This window comes from Lissotriton vulgaris, chromosome 7 (genome assembly GCF_964263255.1).
Source record: "Lissotriton vulgaris chromosome 7, aLisVul1.2, whole genome shotgun sequence".
Taxonomy (NCBI): domain Eukaryota; kingdom Metazoa; phylum Chordata; class Amphibia; order Caudata; family Salamandridae; genus Lissotriton; species Lissotriton vulgaris.
The window spans coordinates 1,030,213,269-1,030,235,499 of NC_141695.1; the positions used below are offsets into that span (position 1 = coordinate 1,030,213,269).

A 22,231-nucleotide genomic window follows, 5' to 3' on the forward strand; every position below is an offset into this window, starting at 1 on the left:
GAACCCTGCAATATGCAAATCAGTCTTGACCCTGTGCCCCATGGGAACAGTCCAGCCCGAACTGCCAAGCCAGGTCAGGGCCTGGACTGGAAACAAGCATCCTAGGACCGGGTTCGGGCTTCAGCCCTCATCAGCCAGGATGGCTTGATTCCAGTGGCATGGAGAGCACAGGACTCACGTCTGAGCATACCCATTCCACTCGGGGTGACAAATGCAAAAACATTTGATGGACAGAATGCAGAACAATGCAATACATTCACCCCAGTACAGAAATCTGGGCCTAAATCCATCGTTTTTTTGCTCACCATGCTATTCCAGTTTGAACCCAGCCATCTGCAAATTAGTCTTGACCCTGTGCCCCATGGGAACAGTCCAGCCCGAACTGCCAAGTCAGGTCCTCCCTGGACTGGAAACAAGCATCCTAGGACCGGTTTCGGGCTTTCAGCCCTCATCAGCCAGGATAGCTTGATTCCAGTGGCATGGAGAGCACGAGACCCACGTCTGAGCATACCCGTCCCACTCAGGCTGACCAATACAAAAACAACAGTCGATGGACAGAATGCAGAACAATGTCATACATTCACCCCAGTACAGAGATCTGGTGAGAGCTAGCCAGTGGAGCTCAGCCTGGGCTTTAGAGACCGAGTCAAAGCAGGTAAGCCCAAGCAGAACTCTGGCAGCGGCATTCTGCATCACCTGCCGTTTATGTATACTGTGCTTGCTCGCACTAGTAACCAGGGCGTTGCAATAGTCCTGCCTAGAGCCAACTAAGGCCATGACCACTGTTTTCCTTAGTTCAGACGGAATGAACAGGAATACCTTTTTTAAGATTTTAAGGATTAAACAGCATGCAGTTGTAGTCTGATTGATCTGTGATTCAAAGAAAAGCGTGCTGTCGTAGAGGATACCAAGGTTTTTTTTACCTTGATGGCAGGTATTGGAGGAGATCCCATGTCATTTGGCCACCAGCTGTCAGACCAGATACTGGTGTCATTCCAAACAGCATGACTTCTGTTTTTGACGTGTTTAATTTCAAACAGTTAACCTACATCCCGTTCCCTATATGATCCATGCAGTCTTGAAACCGGGAGGCCGTATCCGTAGCCAGGCGGTTGATAGACACAATAATCTGTGTGTTGTCAGCGTAGGACACCAGCGAGGAATCGAAGCTTCTTATCAGTTTGGCTAAGGGGTTGACATGCAGTTTAAAAAGAATGAGGCTCGGAGATGATTCCTGATGGACTCCACAAGGAAGCAAAAAATTGGGAAAATGAATACATCGTGAGCCACTGATTGCGTCCTGTTGGACAGAAAAGATCTAAGTTGGAAGAGTGCTTTATCCCTAACCCCTAGCGAAGCAAGGCATTTAACCAACACGTCATGATTGACTGCGTCGAATACCGCTGAGAGATCTAAAAGGATAAGGGCAGCACTACCCCTTCTGTAAAGGGTTTGCCTGAGTTCCTCCGTGGCTGTAATGAGCGCCAATTCGGTGTTGTGGTGAGCTCGGAAGCCAAACTGCGAGTGGTCCTGAGTGTCTCCTTCCATCAGAAATGAGGACAGTTCCTCATTTAGGAATCTTTCGATAACCTTAGCAGGGAATGGTAGCCTGGAGATGGGTCTATAATTGGAAGTGTCCTCTCTGGATCAAGATTTGATTTCATCAAGAAAGGCAAAATTGAAGCTTTTTTCCAATCGGTGGGAAAATACCCTTTGGCAATAATTTGGTTAAAAATAGGCCAGAGGGCATATGCAATGGTTTCAGGAACCATATGCAGGATTTTTGGTGGGCGGGATCAAGGGGGGATCCGGACTTGATTGGCGATACATAAGGATAAGGATAGACCTGAGGGGGACGAGGGCATGAGACGGCGCTTCTTCTGCGGTCTGGAGCTGTGGACTGTCCCGTACCTGTGTTCCACCTGGGTGCCCTGATATAGTCAGAGAGGAGATACGGAAGGGGCGTCCCCCCCTTTTTCTGCTGGATCCCGGATGCCTACGGATCTCCTACTCAGACAGGAAGCTAGCGAAGCTCTGTTTGGTGACTATAGACGTTCCTGCCAAGGTGCTGAGCCATAACTACTGCTGATATCGCTCCTTTTGGGGATGAGGGCTTGTGCTAGCAGCCTTCTGCGGTCTGAGTAGAATCAGACTAACCCGTCCCCAAGAGTCCCGTTTGCTGCCCCTGGGTTAGGTGAGGCCTTGAGGGATCATCTGTCATATGTCAGGATGGGCGAGTGCGATTCTTGGTCAGAGAAGCACTGCATAAGGGGGCGCTGTTTGCCACGGAAGAGGAGGCCAGTGCCTTTGCGACTGACGCCACGGAGAGAGTATATCCTCGGTCAGTGAGAGTCATGTCGACCCACCACTCCAAGAAGAAAGACATGTTGGTTAAAGACATGTTCACTAAAAACTCTACAAAACGTTCTGAGGCAGCCCCAGAGGGAGGTCAACCGGAGACAATGGGAGAGATGGCCAAGGGCACTGCTTCAGGAGGGGATGACTTCCCCATCTCTAAATTATTCCTGGAGCAGTTGTTTGAGTCCCTCCGTGGGGACTTCGCTGAGCTGAAGCATGATATAGCCTCTGATATTAAGGGGCTCTACCACAATGTTGAGGAACTGGGGCAGAGGGTTACCTCCCTGGAGCAGAATCAAGATACCAGAGATGAGGAGGTGGAGGCTCACTCCCAGGAATTGTTGAGGTTGCGTGACCAGAATACGGAGCTCTGGAATCAGCTAAAGGATTTGGAGAACAGATCCCGGCGCGCTAATATTTCGATTAAGGGAGTTCCTTGCCGGGCGGTCACATGCAACCTGGAGGACTTTGTGGTCCGCCTCTTCAAGCATGTTGCTCCATTGTTGCAAGACCAAAATATCGTCCTTGATCGCACTCACCACACAGAAAGACCAGCCTCCGTTCTGGGCCAGCCACAAGACATACTCACCTGTCTCCACTATTATGGGAAGAAGGAGGCCATAATGATGGCGGCACAAGATCTGAAAGACATTGATTTTGAAGGCTTCCGGATTTGGCTGTATCAAGACCGCTCCACGATCACATTTCAGAGACGCAGATCCCTCTGGCCCCTCACAGACTTCTTACAACTCCAGAAGATCAGATATAAATGGGGCCACCCTTTCTGCCTTCAATTTGTCTGGCGAGATGAGGTCAGAGTGGTCCGTAGCCTGGATGAGGTTGGTAACCTACCATATATCCCGAAGCTCTGCAATGCGAGGTCAGCGGGATCACCAGTGCAAGGTTTGGAGAGAGGAGGACAAGGCTCCCGATGTTCAACCAGGCAAGTGAAGAAGGTAACAGGTAAACCCAGGCAAGAAGATAGCAGAGATGGGGCGTGGCCAGTCATCGAACAGTCATGGCCGCGAAGTGTGAAGCTCCGTCACCCTGAACTTCCCCAACGGCTATCCTGGACCTTTATCCAGCCTCTCTGATGGTCATTTCGTGAATCAGAGGCATAGCGACACCCAATCCCGACATCCCTGCTCGCGACCGACGTCTGGAGCTGCAATTGCAGAGCTCGATAGATTAGGGCCTCCCCACCTGGCTGGAGCCGGGGGCCACAGTGCGACCAAGGGCCGGTGAGGTAGCGCGGCCGGGCTGACGCTTCCCCGCGGGGACCTCTGGCATTATTGCCGGTGGGAGGGGAACATGCCATCTCCCCTCACAGTTTTGGATGCATTAATGCTGGAAGCCTGCGAACATCCGTGAGAGGGCTCCGGTGGGGCTCAAGGGACACGTAATTGAACGCTGCCATTACCTGGCAAGGGGGGGTCTGAGCTGTTGGGGCTCTTTGCTAATTGGAAGCCTTGTGACTCGGCGCTTTGCCGCTCGCCCCGCCGCCGTCCCCCTGCTCACTGCAGAGATCAAGGGCTGTGGTTCTGGGCGATCCATGACGAGGTATTTTGAGGCCTACTCCCCGTGTTGAAGCCGGGGCCACAGTGCTGGCAGGAGCCAGGGGAGTGGAGTGGCTTGGCGGGCTGCTCCCCGAGGCGCCGTGAAACCAAGAAGACCTTCACTTCTGGAGGAGGTACGCGGGGAGCCCCCCAGGCGGGTCACACTGTGTTGGGGCCGGACGCCCGGTGGCAATCCTACAGGAGGAGTTAGTCTGGACCGCGGGGGGCCCTGAATCGGAGTGCTGGTTTTCACTGTATTGCCGGGCCCTGAATTAAGTCGCAGGTGGCATCTCGTGGAGGGACGGAGACTGATCTGAGGTACCCTGCATCCAGAACTCGGGGTTAGCATACCCCTGGGGTCACCGATAGTGAGGAGGTGAAGTGCGCAGTTGCCTCTTGCCCCACTAGACCCTGGTTGGGGTCGGCAACTATAGTTAATTACGCAATGGACCGCAGTAAAACCTGCGGGGCCAGAGTACTCAAACCTGCACAGACCAACAAGCTTGACCGCTACACTATAGCCAAGGACAAGCAACCAGACCCACAGTGGAGAGACCCCTCCCTTGGTGGCTCCGGGGACGAGGAGCAGGAATTATCTCTGAAAGATATCATGGACGCCATCACTGGCGACAATGCATCCCTGGAGCACAAGATGGACTCTATGCGATCGATGTGAACCTCATCAGGGCTGATTTGGGCATACTGAATGAGAAAGTCAAGCAAGTTGAAATCCCTCCCACCAGTCTTGTTGGGGATGTCGCACAGCTCCAAGATGAAGTCCATGAACTCCAATCTTTATGCAAATTCACAGAATTAAAGTTGGACGACTACGAAAGGCGCCTTCGGCGCAACAACCTGCACATTTTGGGAATTCCAGAGAAGGTGGAGGGCCAGTCCCCGGACCTCTTTGTTGAGGATCTCATCCTGAAACATCTGCAACCCAAAGGTCTCAGTAAGTTCTTTGTCATTGAGAGGGCACACAGGGTCCCGGGCGGCCGTCCCAAACCGGGCACTCCCCCGCAACAGATGTTGGTCAGAGTCCTGAACTTCCGAGACAGAGACGTCATCCTCCAGAACGCTACGAAAAAGTTGATATAACCTTCTTCTCAGACTTCACACAGAGGGTATAAAGGCAGCGAAGGTCGTTCCTTGCGGTGAAGCGAGAGTTAAGAGAGAAGGGCCTGAAATATTCGATGCTGTTCCTAGCGCGTCTCCGGGTTGAGGCGGAGGGAAAGTCCTGGTTCTTTGAGCATCCGGGAGCGGTGGCAGACTATATGGAACACAGGGGAGCTGGAAGCCCGAACAACCACGATAGGGAGGGAGAAGTCAATTGGCCGTACTGAAGATGAGGACAAACTTGCAGCTGAACTCGAACTGGGTATACAGGGCCTAGAGCGGGGTGGAATTGGGGGGGAGAGGGCATTGGTGCTGATCTATAACAGTGGCGTACTCCCATAGGCTTAATGTATCTACCTATTTCAGGGAAGCACACTTGAATCTGCTGGGGATGGGGTAACGGGCGCTCCACCCCTCTTTTTCTTCTACTTTTAGTTCCATATAAGGACGACAGGCACTCTGAAAGTTTTCAGATGGGCAGTTCAAAGCCCAGAGTGCAGTGCAGCAGGGTGGAGGGGGGGGGGGGGGGTGAGGTGGGGTTCTTTGTTAAAAAAAACAGGGAGGGGGGGGAGGAGCCTAGCTCGCGACCGCGATGGCCGCCTGATTCCTCGGCTCCGCTGACCCTGTAGCTGTCCTCCCGGTTTCCGCACTATCCTGCCTTCAACCAGTGTACTGCGTTACAGCAGCGGAACCGGGAGGCGAGCCTGATCACGTCGGTGTGTTTTGCTCCTCGATCCCGGCAGCAGAAGCTCCGGGACGCCTTTCCCCTCCGGACGCCGCATAGAGCAGCCTGGGTCTTTGTTTGCGGAGGCGGCCGGCCCGGATGGTGAAGACGGCGGCCATTGTGGGACGGACGGTGCTGGTTCCCATCTTTCGCCGGCGGCGCTTGCTTTTCCGCGACCCCGCTGCCTTTGATCCTGGGCACCGCCGCTACCGGCGCAACAAAGTAACTGGAATTCAGTCCCGGGACGGCCCCTCCGCTACATTGTTTCCCTTGGCGCCGTAGTCAGCGCCATCTTTCTGCCTTGGATTCTACAGCAGTGAGCCCGGGCTGCCGGTGCGACGAGTGCATCGGCCAGCACCACTTCACGACTGCGCCGGAATGGGGGAGGCAGCCCCAGCACCCCCAGTCTGTTTTCACCGCAACTCGACCCGGCAGGGGACTCGTCTGCTCGCTGCGAGTGAGGAAATGCGACCAGTGGGACTGCCTCTCGTCTGCCATGTTCTGGCTCGGGAGGGGGTTGCGTCCCTGCCCTTTGAGGCGCCTTTGTCACTTGGAGAAGTACTGAGCGCCCTGGCCGACCTCAGGTCCGCCATGCGTACTGTTACCAGGGAATTGGTGGCCCAGATGGATGCCACCCTGCTTGCTGCCCCCCAGTCTGTCCACGTGCGGGACACTGCGCCACATCCTACAGCTGCAATTCATGGCTCCCTCGCCAACGTCGCCACTGACTCACTGCGGTCACGAGGCCCGGTCATTGCTGGGGTGCGGGCGGCAGCACCCCCCAAGGAGCGCAAACTCTCTGAGGTGGTGAACTGGCCTGAGCGACGCCGCGAGACACCACGCTTGGGGGCTTTCTTGAGGACACATGGCGGACCTCCGTTTTCTATCCTGGAACGGCCACTACCGGGCGGACCAGCTGCCCTTTGTGAACCATCGTGGGACTATGGATCCTTAGCTACGATTGCGGACCACCTGACTGCATTTTGGATGGCCTTTGGTGTTTGTCCCCTTATTCAGCCGTGGTCCCGTTCTCCGCTCCCATCTTTCAAGAGGACTATCGTGCAGCTGGGTTGTACAGTACCACCGCCTCGCAGGGGACAGGGTTGAGGCGCCCCCTCCTGTATCAGGACTGTTTCCCGTTTTTGGACTGCTGGGTCGCTGATGGACTGCCGGGGGTGTTGAGTATTGGTATCGTACGGGTCTTGGGGTCGGGGTAAGGGCGGCCAGGGAACTGTTTTGCTTGTGTTGGATATACTTTACTGGCCCTCCTCCGGTCTTATGTGACTTGCACTCTTTCTTCTTCTTCCCTTTTTCCTCTTTTCTTTCTCTCCTCTACTTTCTCTTCTCTTACTATATTTCGGGTTCTGGGGAGACAAGCACTCTGCTAGGGGGGGGGGTAGGCCGTAGCCTCTGCATGTGTGTAGGGTGGGGGGGTAAGTTTTAGTTCACGTTTATTTCTATGGTGCCTTCTTGTTATTACTTAACTTCTTCTTTCTAGGTCTGTGTTAGGCGTACTGGGGGATGGGTGGTAGCGTGGAGTTCACTGTGCTGTTGCTTCTTCTTTGGGCTTGAGTATAATTTGTGACCATCCTCTGGCTGGAACTTGCATGTTGCGAACTGCACTGACTGGTGACGATATCTATTGGCGAGTTCCACCTACATGGACCTAATTTCTTTTTCTTATTTGTATAAGTACGGAACAGCAGACCTGACCTTAAATTGTTGCGCTGGAAAAATTTTAAAACTAACCTTCACTGATTCTGGGACACGGTAATATGGTAACTACAGTGTAACCTTATCAATGCTTGCTTGCAATGAGTGATATTACTGTGCCGCCGTAAAGTTGCATAGATGCTTAAATGTTTCGCGGCCAGCCGGAAGGTTGTAGGCCCGTATTTGTCCTGATTTGATGCACAATAAAGGTTTTCAAAAAAAAAACAAAAAAAAAAAAAAAAAAACAGGGAGGCTGCCCCATCACCTTCAACAAAAAGAAAGCTGAGGCGTGTCCCGCTGAGACCCTGCGGCTGTGACTCCTGGTAGGCTGACATGAAGGCTGCCTGTGCTGAGCAGAATGCGCATTCCCTGACGGGGCCCCACTTTGCCCAATGCTCATCGGTGACTGCGCTCACCTGAGACATGGACCCACCTCATTACGATTTTCCAAGTGCCCTCCGGTGGGGGAAGTTTATTATGTTAAAGTTGTGGTTTCCTCTCTATATCTTGTTTTTCATGTCTCAGTTTCTTTGTTCCAAGGGTTTATTCTCTAATCAAGAACCTTATGGGAGGGAGCTAGACATCTGTGGGAGACTACTGCAGACATATCAGCTTTTTTTAATATTTCCACATGGTGGTGTCCCTGATTAGTCTTAACGTTCGAGGCCTTAATGCCCCGGCCAAGCAGCTAGCTGTTCTAGTGATGCTTCGGGACTTCGCACTACAATGTCTACTACAAGAGACTCACCTCCTTCAGGAAGACAGGTGGAGACTTCGGTCCCGCTGGTTTGACAGGTAATATTTTTCTTCAGGAGCCACCAAAAGGGAGGGGGGGTGGCTATTTTGCTTACGACGCACTTTGAGGGAAGGGTGGAACTGGTGCTCATGGAAACCCCTGGCAGGATGTTGGCGCCACAGGTCACATTTCAAGGGGGGTACATTCACAGTTACTACCACATATGCCCCAAACAAGCTACAGGAAGTTTTCTTTAGGGACACAATGGCCCTGCTTCTTACCTGCCCCGACAGAGATATTGTGGTGGGTGGGGACTTTAATATAGCCATGGATGCCCAGCTAGATAGATCTTCCCGAAGATAGGCCGGATCGGGGGACTGACTAAGGGTACCCGACAGTGGGTAGGCGAGACACCACATCAACCCCTAAAGTAATTAGACATGCGAGGAGTTTTCTTTGGAAGGCAGGGGGTCTCACGACCCCCCGGCCGCATTTATTAAAATATGAAAACAAATTAAAATTGTTAAAATAAACATTATTTACACAATCATTAATATGCAAAATTCTGACATTAGATTTACAGCAATGTAGACAGGTATGAATGGCTAACCTTAACAAATGTCTAATACAGCGTTTACCTAACCGAATCTAACATCCGGCGTATGAATTTTGCATCCTAACATTTTTGGCCTACGGCAAGGTCGTTAACCGGTGTCAGATCCTTATTTTCCAGCTACGCCCTCACGTATGAGTGCGCATGCTCGACAGGGCCCGGTTACCGGGAGAGTACGTCCCACTCCTGGTTACCCCGTACGCTCCGTGAACTCCATTAAACCAAAAAGGAGGGCCCTTTCACTCGCGCCGTTTGATGACGTCATAGTGTATGTGCGGGGTGGCTAACAGCCCAAGGAAAGCGTGACTCCTTCCCCCGCACCCTTCCAACCAAGCTGATATCCTGCCCCTGAAGTTCTAGGAGAGACCATTGGCCCCTCCCCCTGGGCGACCCCATTCGAGAATGGTGCCGCCCCCTAAGGACCTTAAATTGCTGCTCACCGATCATGAACTTACCGCCACAGGCCAGCATAGTTGACCGACTATCTGCCCCCCCCCCCCCCCCCCAAAATTCCTACACTGAAAGGTCATACCTACCTCGCAAAACCCTCTAACTTTGCCAATATGTTCTTCGTTAGTAACTCATTGCCTGTCTCAGTCAAGTGGACCCCATCCTGTAAGTAGAAATGATCCCCCAGATGCACCCATGTGGAATACTCTGCAACTGAAGTGTTCGGAACAGTTTCTCTATCTTGTTGTTGATCCTCTTTACCGAGTGATTCAACTCCCTAACTGAGGTCCCCCCCTCCACTGCATTTTAGGTATCAACTGAGACCACACTATGGTGCAGCCTGGGAGCAACTTTGCCAGCCAACCCGCTGCAGAGATAATCTCTCCTAACAGGACCCTCCTGCCCAGCGTTACCAAATCGTTTTTCCCCCCAGGTGCAAGATAACAACTGAGGGCGGCGGGCGTGCTTGTTGAGTAATTCTAAAAAGAAGCCCCTAAGCTGATTAAGGCAGAGCCCCCCCTTTATCATGAAAGGAAACCTTGAAACCCCCATGCTCCGCCCTCCGTCTACATCCGCCTGAAAGGAAAACTGGTTTAGCACGTTTAACATATGAATGACCAACAACCCATACTACATGTGTCCTCTTTCTGTCTTCTTGCGTTTGTCATGATGATGATGGATGCTGTTGATGACCCGGTACAAGTTTCCGCCCTGCGTCACAGGCTCGAGAAACTGAAAGATAAACAGACAACAAGGCAGGTGTCAGGGTGATTTAGTTGTACCTTACAACATGTGCAGCCGCACATAACGCTTATAGGCGTTGGAAGACCATCTCCCAATCCTCTTTACACTGTTGGCATGCAACCCTCTCGCTGTTGTTTCAGTGGCCGCCCCTATTCGGAATGAATGTGTCCCAAAAACCTTGGTGTTCAAACCCGCCTTGCTGATTGCCATTGCCAACACTCTTTTGAACTGAAACCTGGTCAATGGGGTACCGCCTGCATGTATTAACAATGTTCCCATTGCCACGCCCACCCGTTGCCTGATGAATGCCTCTACATGTGACACTGGGCAACACGGATTGGTTGGTGCCCGGTATAATACCAGACTATCCTGCCGGGCCTCCTGATCAGTTTTTGATTTCTGTATGTTTACCCACATTGACTCACCCCTTATCTTAGTGTCGTCAAGTTGAAGACCACCTAACGTGTCCAATTTGTTATTGGCCACCAGTTCACTTACCCGCAATGCCACATAAAAAGCCAAGGAAAACGCGGCTTTAAATAGGAGCACCTCCCCTGGAGAGCTACACGTGTTAGACAAGGCATCCAATACTACTGCCAACCGCTCCAAACCTATTGGTTGTCTGGAGTTGGGGGTGCTTGCTTGTAGGCGCCGCCACCCCCTCAATGCCTTCTGCACTAAAAAACTGTTTGTGGAATCCCTGGCACCTTTTAGCTGTGCATAGAAAGAGACGTACGCTTTGTGTCTGATAGCTGTCGTCGCTGAGCACCCCTCTCTGTGCAATGTGTCCATGTACAAGGTAAAATTCCCCTCCTGCTCCCACTTAACCCCCCAGCCCTATCCCAAAAAACAACAATAAGACATAAACGCCCCTTCGTAGGCTGTCCTGGTCCTGGGTGCTAGGCTGGCTGCCACAAGGTTCTGTAGTTGGGGGCACCAATTTGCCAAAGTGTTGTTGGGAAGTCTGCTGGTGTAGCCTCTGCAGATGGAAGGTGTTCTCTGAATAGCTGCATCTTAAAGCAAGAGAGTGCGTCAGCTGCGTTGTTCAAGACCCCTGGGACATGTTTGGCCCTAAACTGTACATTTAACTTCAAGCATCTTAGCACAATCTCCTTCATGAGGCGGAGTATAAACTTACACCGCGCTGCCTGTTGATTGATACATTCCACTACAGACATGTTGTCTGACCAGAAGATCACAGATTTGTTGGACAATTGTTCAGGCCAGACCGTTAGTGCAACCCATACTGGAAAGAGCTCCAAAAACCCGATGTTCGCTGTCAAGCCTCCTTCCTCCCACCACTCCGGCCACCATTGTGTCACCCACTTGTTGCCAAGTATGGCGCCAAACCCCACACTGCTAGCAGCATCAGTCCATAGACCTAACTCAGCCAACGTAGTGGGGGAGGGGGGGGGGGGGCATCACACCACTCTGCTGTCGAAATCCTCCAGGAATGCCATCCATATCCGCATGTCCTGGCAAACCTCAACTGACAGTCTAGTGTGATGGTGTTTGTCCCGCAGGCCCTTCATGGCCTGCGCGATTGAGCCGGAAAAGGGACGTGCCATAGGTATAACTCTTAGTGCGAAATTCAGCTGTCCCACAGTCTGCTGCAGCTGCTGTAACGTGACTTTCTCTTTAACCAAACATTGTTGTAGGGCTGCTCTGAACTTCGTGATCTTTTCTTTGGGTAACCTGAAACAACCTTCAACCGAGTCCAATTCAATGCCTAGGAATTCCAAACATGTTGACGGCCTCACCGTTTTTCCTGGCGCCAGCAAGACCCCAAAAGCCCGCATGAGCATGCAAAATTCCTGCAATGCCCAACAACACTCCTGTGAGCCGGCTGCCCCCAGCAAAACAAAGTCATCCAGCTAATGCATCACATGCTGATGCCCTGTTCTCTGCCTCATAACCCATTCCAGGAAAGAACTGAATGTCTCAAAGTAGGCACATGACACGAAGCAACCCATGGGTATACACATATCCATATAGTATTTGCCTTTAAAGGAAAAACCTAGCAGGTGTTGGTCCAAGGGACGTACTGGCAGCAGTCGGAAAGCTGATTCAATGTCTGATTTCGCCATCAGTGCCCCGGGACCCAGAACTCTCAACATCTCCACTACCTGGTCAAAAGACGCATACTTTACGCTGCAAATGCCCTCGTCAATCGCATCATTCAATGATGCGCCCCTAGGCGCTGAGAGGTTGTGTATGAGTCTGAATTCGCCCTTTTCTTTCTTTGGGACAACCCGAGGGGTGAGCAAATAAAATTAGGTACAGGGATGTCATTGAAAGGACCCGCTACCCTACCCAGTCGTAGCTCTTTCTTAATTTTTGACGCCGCCACAACTGGGTTGTGTCTAACTGACAGCTGGTTCCTGTGAGAAGGTGGCCTGACATGCAGTGCTCACTATTCTAGTGAACACTATGTATCAGTCCAGCAACCCTTATTGATGATTGGTTGTAAGTCAACCTTATAGACCAGCTATCCTAGTAGCATGGATACGAGCAGTCTAAGGCTAAAGACTCGAGAGGGCGTGTTAAGCCAGCTGTTTACCACACATATACCCCTTGAATACCAAGTGAAAGGACACCACACAAGTGTTATGAAAATAAACAAGATATTTATTAAGAATCACAACAGCCCTGTACTCTTTATGAGGACAGGGTACTAAGCACAAAACAAAACTCTTACGAAAATACTTAAGTTAGCACAGTATATACAAATGCCCGAGGGGCACGGAAAACCATATACTCTGAAAGTGGAATGCGAAATTACTAGCAGGTAAGTACAGTACTAATAGGCTTAGGAATCGCTAGGACTTCACTATAGAATCTTCAGATTACTTCTAGGAGGCCTAGGGGACTCGGGTGCAGAGTGTGCACTCTCACGCGTGATGCGGGACAAAGTCTATGGTAGCTAGTAATGACAAAGTTAGTGTTCTCGGGCGAACCCGACCTGGTAGGAGGAAAACGAAAGTGGATTCTGACCCTTGGATAGTGAGGCTATGCTGGGGCACCGAAATGCCGAAGTTACCTAGCCCAGGGGCTGCAGCTGCATAGGTCTCAAAAGACGTCGGGAATCCTCGTAGACGGACCAGGAGCCTGGAAGAAAAGAAGTTGCTGGCAGGCGACCAGTGAAGAAAGTTCGATGGATCCAAGCCTGGATCGAAGGAAGATGACACCTGAAAGCAGAGGGGACCAAGTTCGAGACTACTAGCCAGTAGTCAGTGGGCACCAGGAGGGCACCGGATGGTAGCCACCTCGACTAGGTGAGTGGGTGACGCTGTGTTCGCAGATCTCACGGACCAGGAGGCGTTGTCGGCGACCAGGATGGAGGAGCGAGCTGTCCCACGATGGATGAAGCTGTCGGCGTCGCTGGACCCAGGATTGGGCAACAAAGCCTTGGCAAATTCAAGCCCACGCGGTGGACTCAAAATGGCGTCTGGAGTGGACCAGGAGGGTCCGGGGTGCCTCTCTTGAAGAAGGAAGCAAGGGCCAGTCTGGAGCAACCAGACCAGCAGCAGTGATGTCGTCGGGCGTCGTGAAGAAGGCCACAAGCCAGCCGGCTAGTAGCCACACAGCGCGGTGAGCACGCAAAAGCAGAAGGGCCCCACGCAGATCGTGGAGATGCTGGAGGGCTGATCTTCGGTGCTGGAGCTGCTCAGGGTTGGGGCTTCTCGGACCCCAAAGCACTCACCAGTGGAGCACACGGTGGGCTTGTTGCAAAGAAGTCGTGCAGTCTTGGCGATCGTCGGTCCCTCGAGGTCTCGTCGCACTCACAGTTCTCAGCTTTGCTGTAGAGGTGAGTAGAGGTCAGAGGTGCCAGGGAAGCCGGGTCTCGTCGAGCTGGGTCGTCGGATTCGTGAAGAAGGACTTGCAGCAGACCGCAGTGTTCTTAGGATGGTGCCTGCGGATGCAGGGTGACTACTCCTTAGCCACAAGGGAGAATCTTGAAGAAGGAAATCTTGATGTCTTTCGCAGAAAGTCGTGTCTTGATTCCAAAGATGATCTAATTTGAACAGGGGGCCCGCTCCCATCTTTATACTAAAAAAGGGGGCTGACCCGGTGACTAGGTCCTGCCTATGGGTGGGACTAGGAGGGGGGTGGTTACACCCCTCTGCCATGCCGGACTTTCCCCAGGCCAGGGGCTGGTGTGCCCCTGGAACTGGTTCTGACCGGCCTATGCGTAGTGAGCACCGGGGTGCCACTCAGCAGTCACCTTCCTGAAAAGCCCTGCCTACCCAGGATACACAAAACCATGTCTGGGACGGTGCTAGCACCGCCCCTGACAGGAAACCCTTTGTCCAGGCTCCCCTCGCTGGAAGGACTCCCAGCTGCAGGGGGTCAGACTCGTGTCTGTGGTGGCAGCATCCATTTTGTGGAGCTGAGGCTTCGTTTAACTTTAACCGGGGTTCACAGTTACATACATGTCGTGTCCCTCTAGAAGGGTGGAATGCTAACCCCGTCGCCAGAATTGGCGAGGGGTTAGTATTCCAATTCGTATGACACCTTACTCGACATGTTTTGATAAAGCAATACCAAAGATAGCATTTAACCGCGAGGATTATAATGCACTTAAGAGTATATGGTATGCGATATCATGGAACAGCTATTAGGACTTGGTTCCGCAAGCTGCAGACAGGCTCAGCTCATGCCAGAGCACCATCTCACACGATTCCAAGCACTCTGCCTTCAGGATTGTCAAGGCCTGCCATAGGAGTGACTGATAGGAATCTGTGTGTCCATTTTAGGGTTAGGTATAGGTATACTACACCTACAGCAAAGGGTGATTACACGACTTTGCCCCAGCTGTCATGCAGCCAGTTGTGTCAAATTTAGGAGGCCAGCCAGGGGTGGCATAATACATGCTGCAGCCCCTGGCAGCCCTGGGTACACCTATGCCCTGAGTTACAGGGTCTGATAAGGTGGCCCAGTACCAATTGGTAAATGCACCTAGGGTACATGTTGTAATTTAGAGAGAGAACAGCCAGGCTGTGGGTCTGATTGGCAGGCCCACAGCCAGAGAAAGTCGTAAACCAGTGAAACAAAAGCAAAAAATCTGGGTGATCATAGGATTGCAGACCCTACTCTCCTACAGTTCCTACATTGTGGAGTCCCGGTATACCCCTCCCCGCTGGAATCCCGAAGCCATGTGAGAAACCTTCCTGCAGCATCCTTGCGGAGGCATGGTCTAGGTACCTGTTCAGCCAAGGAATCATAGCCAGCACATCAATGGGTGAGTGAGCGACCTGCAAGGATCCCTCCCTATTCCTGTTTCCTTCTCCCCCTGTTCCCTGAGGTATTACCTTTTGAACGGCATGCTGTTTCTGGGTGGGAAGAGTGGCCGCATATGTAACATGCATGTTTGAAGTTGCAAGTGCCCGCTGCCCTGGTGCATGTTCGCCTGTTAAAGTCCCAACACATGCCTTTTCGATCCCCACTGCCTCTGGCCTTACCGGCCGCATCACCCCCTTGCGCTGGCCGAAAGGGCTGCTGGGGCTTGGACAGATAGCCTTTGTTCCAGCTTGTGCCCACCCTCGCTGACTGACCGCCTGAAAACTGGCCATACCATGAAATGGAATCTACCTTATCCCAGGATAATGATTGGTCAAATTCTCTAGCTTTCCTGAAAGCTATGTAATATTTTTTCCATCCATCCCCCCCATGTTTGTCACTGAACATTGTAATTCTACTCTGGTAACAAGCCATTTCTGCCTGCAAGTTGGGTGAACGTTCTGCGGTGATTGCCATAAATACAGAAAAGGCTCTAATCCAATTAATCAATGTCTCCTCCACCCTGAATTTAGACAATTGAGACCGCTATTCGCTAGAAAACATCCAATTTTTTTTGTGACTTGGCATACTCCATCTCACTGTTATCAATTAGTAATGAAAATATGTTCACATAGTTGCCCGCCCAAATCAGCTCCTTCACCCCTTGCGAAACATGTTGAGCCATGCTCCCCCTCCTGGAGGGTATTGAACCTTTGCCTAACACCGGCAAGGCAACCTCCTTACCACTTTCAGCGACTCGCATTGGTTCTAAGTTCTTGTCTTTCCCCGCATCGCTGGCTGAGCCTGTTTTGGGGGAAATTGGTGCGCTTGGCACTCCACTCAGGGGCGGCCTTAGGCATGTGCAAGCTGTGCACCTGCACAGGGTCACCAAAACCCAGGGGCCACCACGTCAATATATATCCTTAATATAATAATCCTCTGAGGATGGATACATATTTGCATGGCGGCCCCTGGCAGGGTTTTGGTGGCCTCCAACTCTGTTCCGCTTCCAAACACCCGAACCCCCTCCCCCCTTCACTGTCCTCCGCGCTCCGCCCCACCCGGACCCCCTCTTCCGGGGCCCCCTATCAACGCTCCCTGCCCAGGGCCACCATGAGCCTAGAGCCGGCCCTGCTCCACTACCACCCCTAGCCACCATGATTTGTACTACCATTCTTTGCGCCTCCGCCGAGGGATTAGCCGAGGAGGGTAACATCCCCCCAATCCCCAACCAGGGGAGAACTGCCGCTATCTGTGCCGCCAGTTCAGGAGGCACCTGACCAACCTCAGAGGGTTCACTGACCGGGGAGGGTGATGCCGTTCCGTGCACCATGGATGGCGCCGGGTTTTCCCCTGGGACCCCTAGAATTACTGCTGGTACCACTGGTGACACTAGATTTGGGGGTGCCGGCGGCGTGGCTGGAGCCGGTGCCACCGGTTCACATATCGGTGTTGGCGGAGTTGGTGAGGGCGCCTCAGGTGATGCAGACACTCCGTCGGGGACCGCCCCAGGTGACCCCCCTACTACCCGTGACTTGGGGGCCCGACCATAACTCCTCTTGGCTCTGCCCCGCTTAGGCAACGCATCTAGTTCCCCCCTGGGTTGAGGGGGCACTATCACCCGCTTGGGTCTCCCTGATGGCCCTGCTTGAGCCTCAAACCTCTGACTCATCTCCGCCACGCTCCTCCCCAACTGATCCACTTTCCCTAATTTCCTGTCCTTTGCGACATTCTTCGCATCATGCTCTGAAACATGAGCTCCATGCGGGAACTTTTTGCACTCCGCCTACTAGACATTCTTCCTATGTGATTCACAAACCTACACTGCAACACAATAACACACTTATGGGCACGATGTGCCTTGTACCTGCACCAAAGTTGGAGGCTCACAGGCTGGCCGTATGCACCACGCGACTGTGACCGCAACACACCAGCTAGCCTGGGTGCTTGGGCGAGCGCACTCTAGCCCGGCGGCCCGACAGAAGCAGTGAAATGCACGCCTGCCTGTGTCCTCGGATCGCGACGTCCACCGTGCACTATCCGGCAGCTCCGTCCGCAGTGCCCCCTGAATGTAGGCCTACGATGAAAGAAAAGTTAAAAACAATCATGGCTCCAAAAGACAGTGAACCTTGCAGTTGTAAAACCTCCAAACTTCGTTCTCCACAGTATTCAAAAACTCAATGCACTCTTACTCTCCCCTATCTTGCCTCTATTCCAATAGGCCCTGGGCATTAAGGTTTTAACAAAACAGTCTTTTAATATTTATTGCAATTCACTAAAAAAACCCTGTTGTTATATAAACCTAGCTAACTTCAATATATGGAAGCAACATGAGAGACGTTCAGCTTTGGTCTCCCATCCAAGTACTAACCAGGGCCGACCTTGCTTCGCTTGTTTTTGCTGAGGCTCAGCAATGTTACACAAGCTTACAATACTTCAATTTGCAGCCCTAAAACGGTAGCTGTGCAAAAAAAATCCCCCCTAGAGCTTTTCGAGTGACCCAAACCAGGAGCGTTCAACACTGGTCTCCCATCCAAGTACTAACCAGGGCTGACCCTACTTCGCCTGCTGTGTTCCTCCTAACATGATCCAAATCCTGTACAGAGGGAATGCTCGGAAGTCCTTTCCCCGCGCTCCGAAGCGCTAAAAAAACCCCAGCCGAGGTTCTTGTATTATGATACACGACCTGAATATCCCCCGACAAGCGTCAAGCGCACGTGGCCTTAATTCCAAGCTGCTCCAAGGTCTCCCCCAGCGTGCTTTAAATACCTGGGGACTTGCAGCGCTTACAAAATGCCCGCTCCCTCCACGCTGCGAATGCCGGGAGCAGTCTCACTTGGCTCGGGTCCTGACTGCAGAACCTGTGCAGTCTGCAGCGCTCGCAAATGCCAGCTTAACAGTGAGGAGCTCGCGAAATGCCGGGTGCCGGTTCACCTTGCGACGGTCAATCCTGAAATAGATAAAACAGAAAATTATTCAGCCCCTCGCTGAGGGGCACGGAGCTAGCCTGGAGAGCGCGGGTGCAGGAGGGTGCCTCCTGCGCTCCCCAGGCCTTTTAAACTCACCTGGCCACTCCCCTTGACCCGGAAGCACTCTTACTGCTTCCGGGTCAACGGTGGGGCCTGCACCAATCGGTGGTGGGGCACCCCCCAGCCACGTGATGGAGACGCGGCAAGAAGGGGGGGCACGCCCCACCATCGAGGATACGGGGAGGGGGAAGCCGGGCCCCGTCATATGTGCGTGGGGGCCGAGCGGTCCCCCCTTTCCTTTGGAGGCGGAGGTCGCTAACGCCTTCCAAGACTTCTATCAGACGCTGTACCAGGTGGAGCAGCTTTGCGATGTAGATATTGCGGAGTATCTAGCCCCGGTGCCACCACCCGTGGTGACAGGTCCACCTTTGTCGGTCTGGAGAGGGGCATAAGTATGCAAGAGGTACTCTTAGCAATCCACAACCTAAAGTCCAATAAGGCTCCCGGCCCCAATGGTTATGGCGCAGAGTTTTATAAACTCTTTGGGGAGCAGTTAGCTCCTATCTTGACAGAGGTGTACAATTCACTGTGGGAGGGTGAGGTGCTGCCGGAATCAATGCTTCAGGCAACCATCATAGTGGTCCTGAAACCAGGGAAAGACCCTAGAGATTGCGCCTCCTATCCCCCGTGATGTCCCTCCTCGGTTCTGGTCTTTATTCACCTTAATCTTGTATTTTGTTCCTTTTAAATGATATCCATTGTATGTGCAATGTTCTATCGCCGCCGGCCTGTGGAGGTGGGCGGTTAGTAATGTAAGCAATATGTAAAAAATAATAAAGAGATGTTAATCCAAAAAAAAAATAAGAATATTGCACCAGCTTGCTGTGCTGGATACAGCAAATTTAGGATTGTTGACACTTTTATGGGCATACTGTGCATAAGGACTTAACTATGCTCTACAGTGTTCTATTCATTCATGTGTGCACTTTCTTTCATGATCTTAGGTGCGGAAGCTGGTGGGCGATTTCTCAATTATAGCGGCGATCCTCATTTTCTGTGGAATCGATGCATACTGCGGGTTGGAAACTCCCAAACTGATCGTCCCCACTGAATTCAAGGTTGGCGCAATATTCTGCTTATTTGACTACACTGTTTACATTAGTGCAAAAACAAATGGCAAGTATAAAAACTGCCCTTAGTGCACATGAAGCAAAGTATATATGTTCAGATATGATATTGGTTTTAAGCACTGAAATAGCAGGAGAGTAAATAAAGTGAGGGATATATGGAAACCGTGGGAGTGTGCAGGAGTGTTGGGTTGGCAGTGATCTACATTCCCATCAGTTCTCTCACACATATTGTATATATTCTTTGGGTCAATTGTTTTTTACGTGCAAATCTAACACCCCTGCCCAGTCATCCACAATCCTAATCTGGTTGTAAAAAGCAATAGAATGTGGTAAATTGTGACTTTGTGTCATGGCCAGTGGCTAGACAACATGCTGAATGTATTTTGTGATGTGAAGAAACAGATTTGTATGTACTTGAAGTGATGACGATTTTGTAGCGGGTCACTGAAGACCAAGCCATATCTATGAAGCGCGGCTCCACCATGCACAGCACTTTAACATCAAATGGAACTGGGAAGTGGTTTCTTCTCTTTTATGATATATTTGCATTTTCAAGTGCCATAAAAAAGCACAAAAGACAAAATGACAGGAATGCAAGTCAGTGTATTTTTTTGTTTTTGTTAGGAAATAAAATCCAATACCATGCTCAATTTGTTAGTTAAATTATAGCTGTAAGACCACATAGGTATTTTCTTTTACCGATTATCATTTTCAAATATACAAATAAACAAAGCAAGGCTTTTGGGTAATTACAAAAATAATCCTTTTGAAAACTGAAAAATTCAGCTGTGTCTGTCATAAAAAGAAATTTCCTCTCATGCAACGAGTCAGGAATAACAATAGTTTACTGGAATGCCCACCCTAGTGTAGTCACTGAAACTGAATTATAGTAGTGCTAATGATAACAATAGAAATCAAAATGTTGGCTGCCTGTCATGCCATGGTTGTAACACTCACATATAAATCGTGAACAGACAATATTGAAGAGTGTTTCTTACAACTCTAGCAATTAACAGCTAAATCAAAATCTGCCACTGCGGCCATTTTGAAGGAGGAGACCTCCCTTCCGCAGGTCAGAGAGGCAAGGGAGGTCGTGCACGTCTACATAAGCTTTAATGCCCGATAGTCCTCGCGTTCTCTAGTAGCAGGAGCATCATCACTCTTGCATGCATGAATGTGGCGAAGTGTTCCCATACCTTAGAAGCGGTAAACATTGTTTGCCACGCATGTGATACACCGCATGCCATTACAACACAGTCAATACAAGGACCGCATTGTTACATCGCAAACCATTACAAGGCAAGTCTTTATAATGACTTGGTGTAGGGGGCGGAAGGTGTTGGATTTAAAATCCAACATCTTCTCTACTGTTGCACAGACTAGAGTTGGAATAGTAAATTATACTATTCCGAAATCCAGCGCCCTCCCCCAAAGCAAGTTGTTGTAATGACTTGTGTTGTAATGGTATGCGATGTAACAATGCAGTGGTCGTAATGACCGCGTTGTAATAGCATGCATTGTAAATGCATGCAATGTATTGTGGCCTAGTCCTTAGGAGCTAATGCAAAACCTTACAAGGCACTCACAAAACGTAGTGTACCCTCCTATTTTATCCTCAGGGTTAGCAGTTCGATTAGTTGCTCACTAGCAGCATCATTTGCATGCTGATCAGGGTTGCCCTTTGGTCTTGTTTGTAGAGGTGTCCTGCTTTGCATCTTACCCAGTGGCTATCCTGGGTTGTTTTTCTATGCCTGCTTTCCATGCAAGAGGCTTTCTCCTTTGCCTCTCCCCAGTGGTGCCGTCCTTTGGCTGATTGGTAAAGGGATCCTCCCCGAACCTGCGTTGAAGCTAAGACTCTCCTTAGCTGCTGTGAATGAGCTAGATCCTTTCGCTTGCTTGTTTGCTAGTGCAGCCTTTTCTTGTCAATTTGTTGCTCCTTCTGCTCCATACTCATGTCCAGTGACGACTGCTGCACAGTGCTGTCCACCCATGTCTGCTTGTCAGTGTTATCTAACATGGTCAGCTTTCGAGAGGGGTCTAACCTTGTCTGCTTCCCAGGAGTGTCTGTCCTTGTCCGCCACTCAGGAGTGTATTTCCTTGTCTGCTTCCCAGGAGTGTCTGTCCTTGTCCGCCACTCAGGAGTGTATTTCCTTGTCTGCTCCCCAGGAGTGTCTGTCCTTGTCTGCCACTCCCAAGTGTATTTCTTTGTCTTCTCCCCACAAGTGTCTGTCCTTGTCTGCCACTCCCGAGTGTATTTCCTTGTCTGCTTCCCAGGAGTGTCTGTCCTTGTCCGCCACTCAGGAGTGTATTTCCTTGTCTGCTCCCCAGGAGTGTCTGTCCTTGTCTGCCACTCAGGAGTGTATTTCTGTGTCTGCTCCCCACGAGTGTCTGTCCTTGTCCGCCACTCAGGAGTGTATTTCCTTGTCTGCTCCCCAGGAGTGTCTGTCCTTGTCTGCCACTCCGGAGTGTATTTCCTTGTCTGCTCCCCAAGAGTGTCTGTCCTTGTCTGCCACTCCGGAGTGTATTTCCGTGTCTGCTCCCCACCGGTGTCTGTCCTTGTCTGCCACTCCGGAGTGTATTTACTTGTCTGCTTCCCAGGAGTGTCTGTCCTTGTCCGCCACTCAGGAGTGTATTTCCTTGTCTGCTCCCCAGGAGTGTCTGTCCTTGTCTGCCACTTAGGATTGTATTTCCTTGTCTGCTCCCCAGGAGTGTCTGTCCTTGTCTGCTACTCAGGATTGTATTTCCTTGACTGCTCCCCAGGAGTGTCTGTCCTTGTCTGCTCTCTGTTGATGTCCTCCCTTGTCTGCCACCCAGGACTAACCTCCGTTGCTTGCTCCCTTAA

The 22,231-nt window shown here is 51.3% G+C and overlaps 1 protein-coding gene across 1 annotated transcript in view; it reads left to right on the forward strand.

Moving 5' to 3' along the window:
- LOC147702880 (electrogenic sodium bicarbonate cotransporter 1-like) overlaps positions 1–22,231 on the forward strand; it is a 386,862-nt gene that overhangs the window by 289,587 nt on the left and 75,044 nt on the right. Inside the window, exon 14 of the mRNA XM_086931461.1 lies at positions 19,264–19,377. Within this exon, the coding sequence (XP_086787587.1) occupies positions 19,264–19,377 (114 nt within the window). The remainder of the gene's footprint in view (positions 1–19,263; positions 19,378–22,231) is intronic.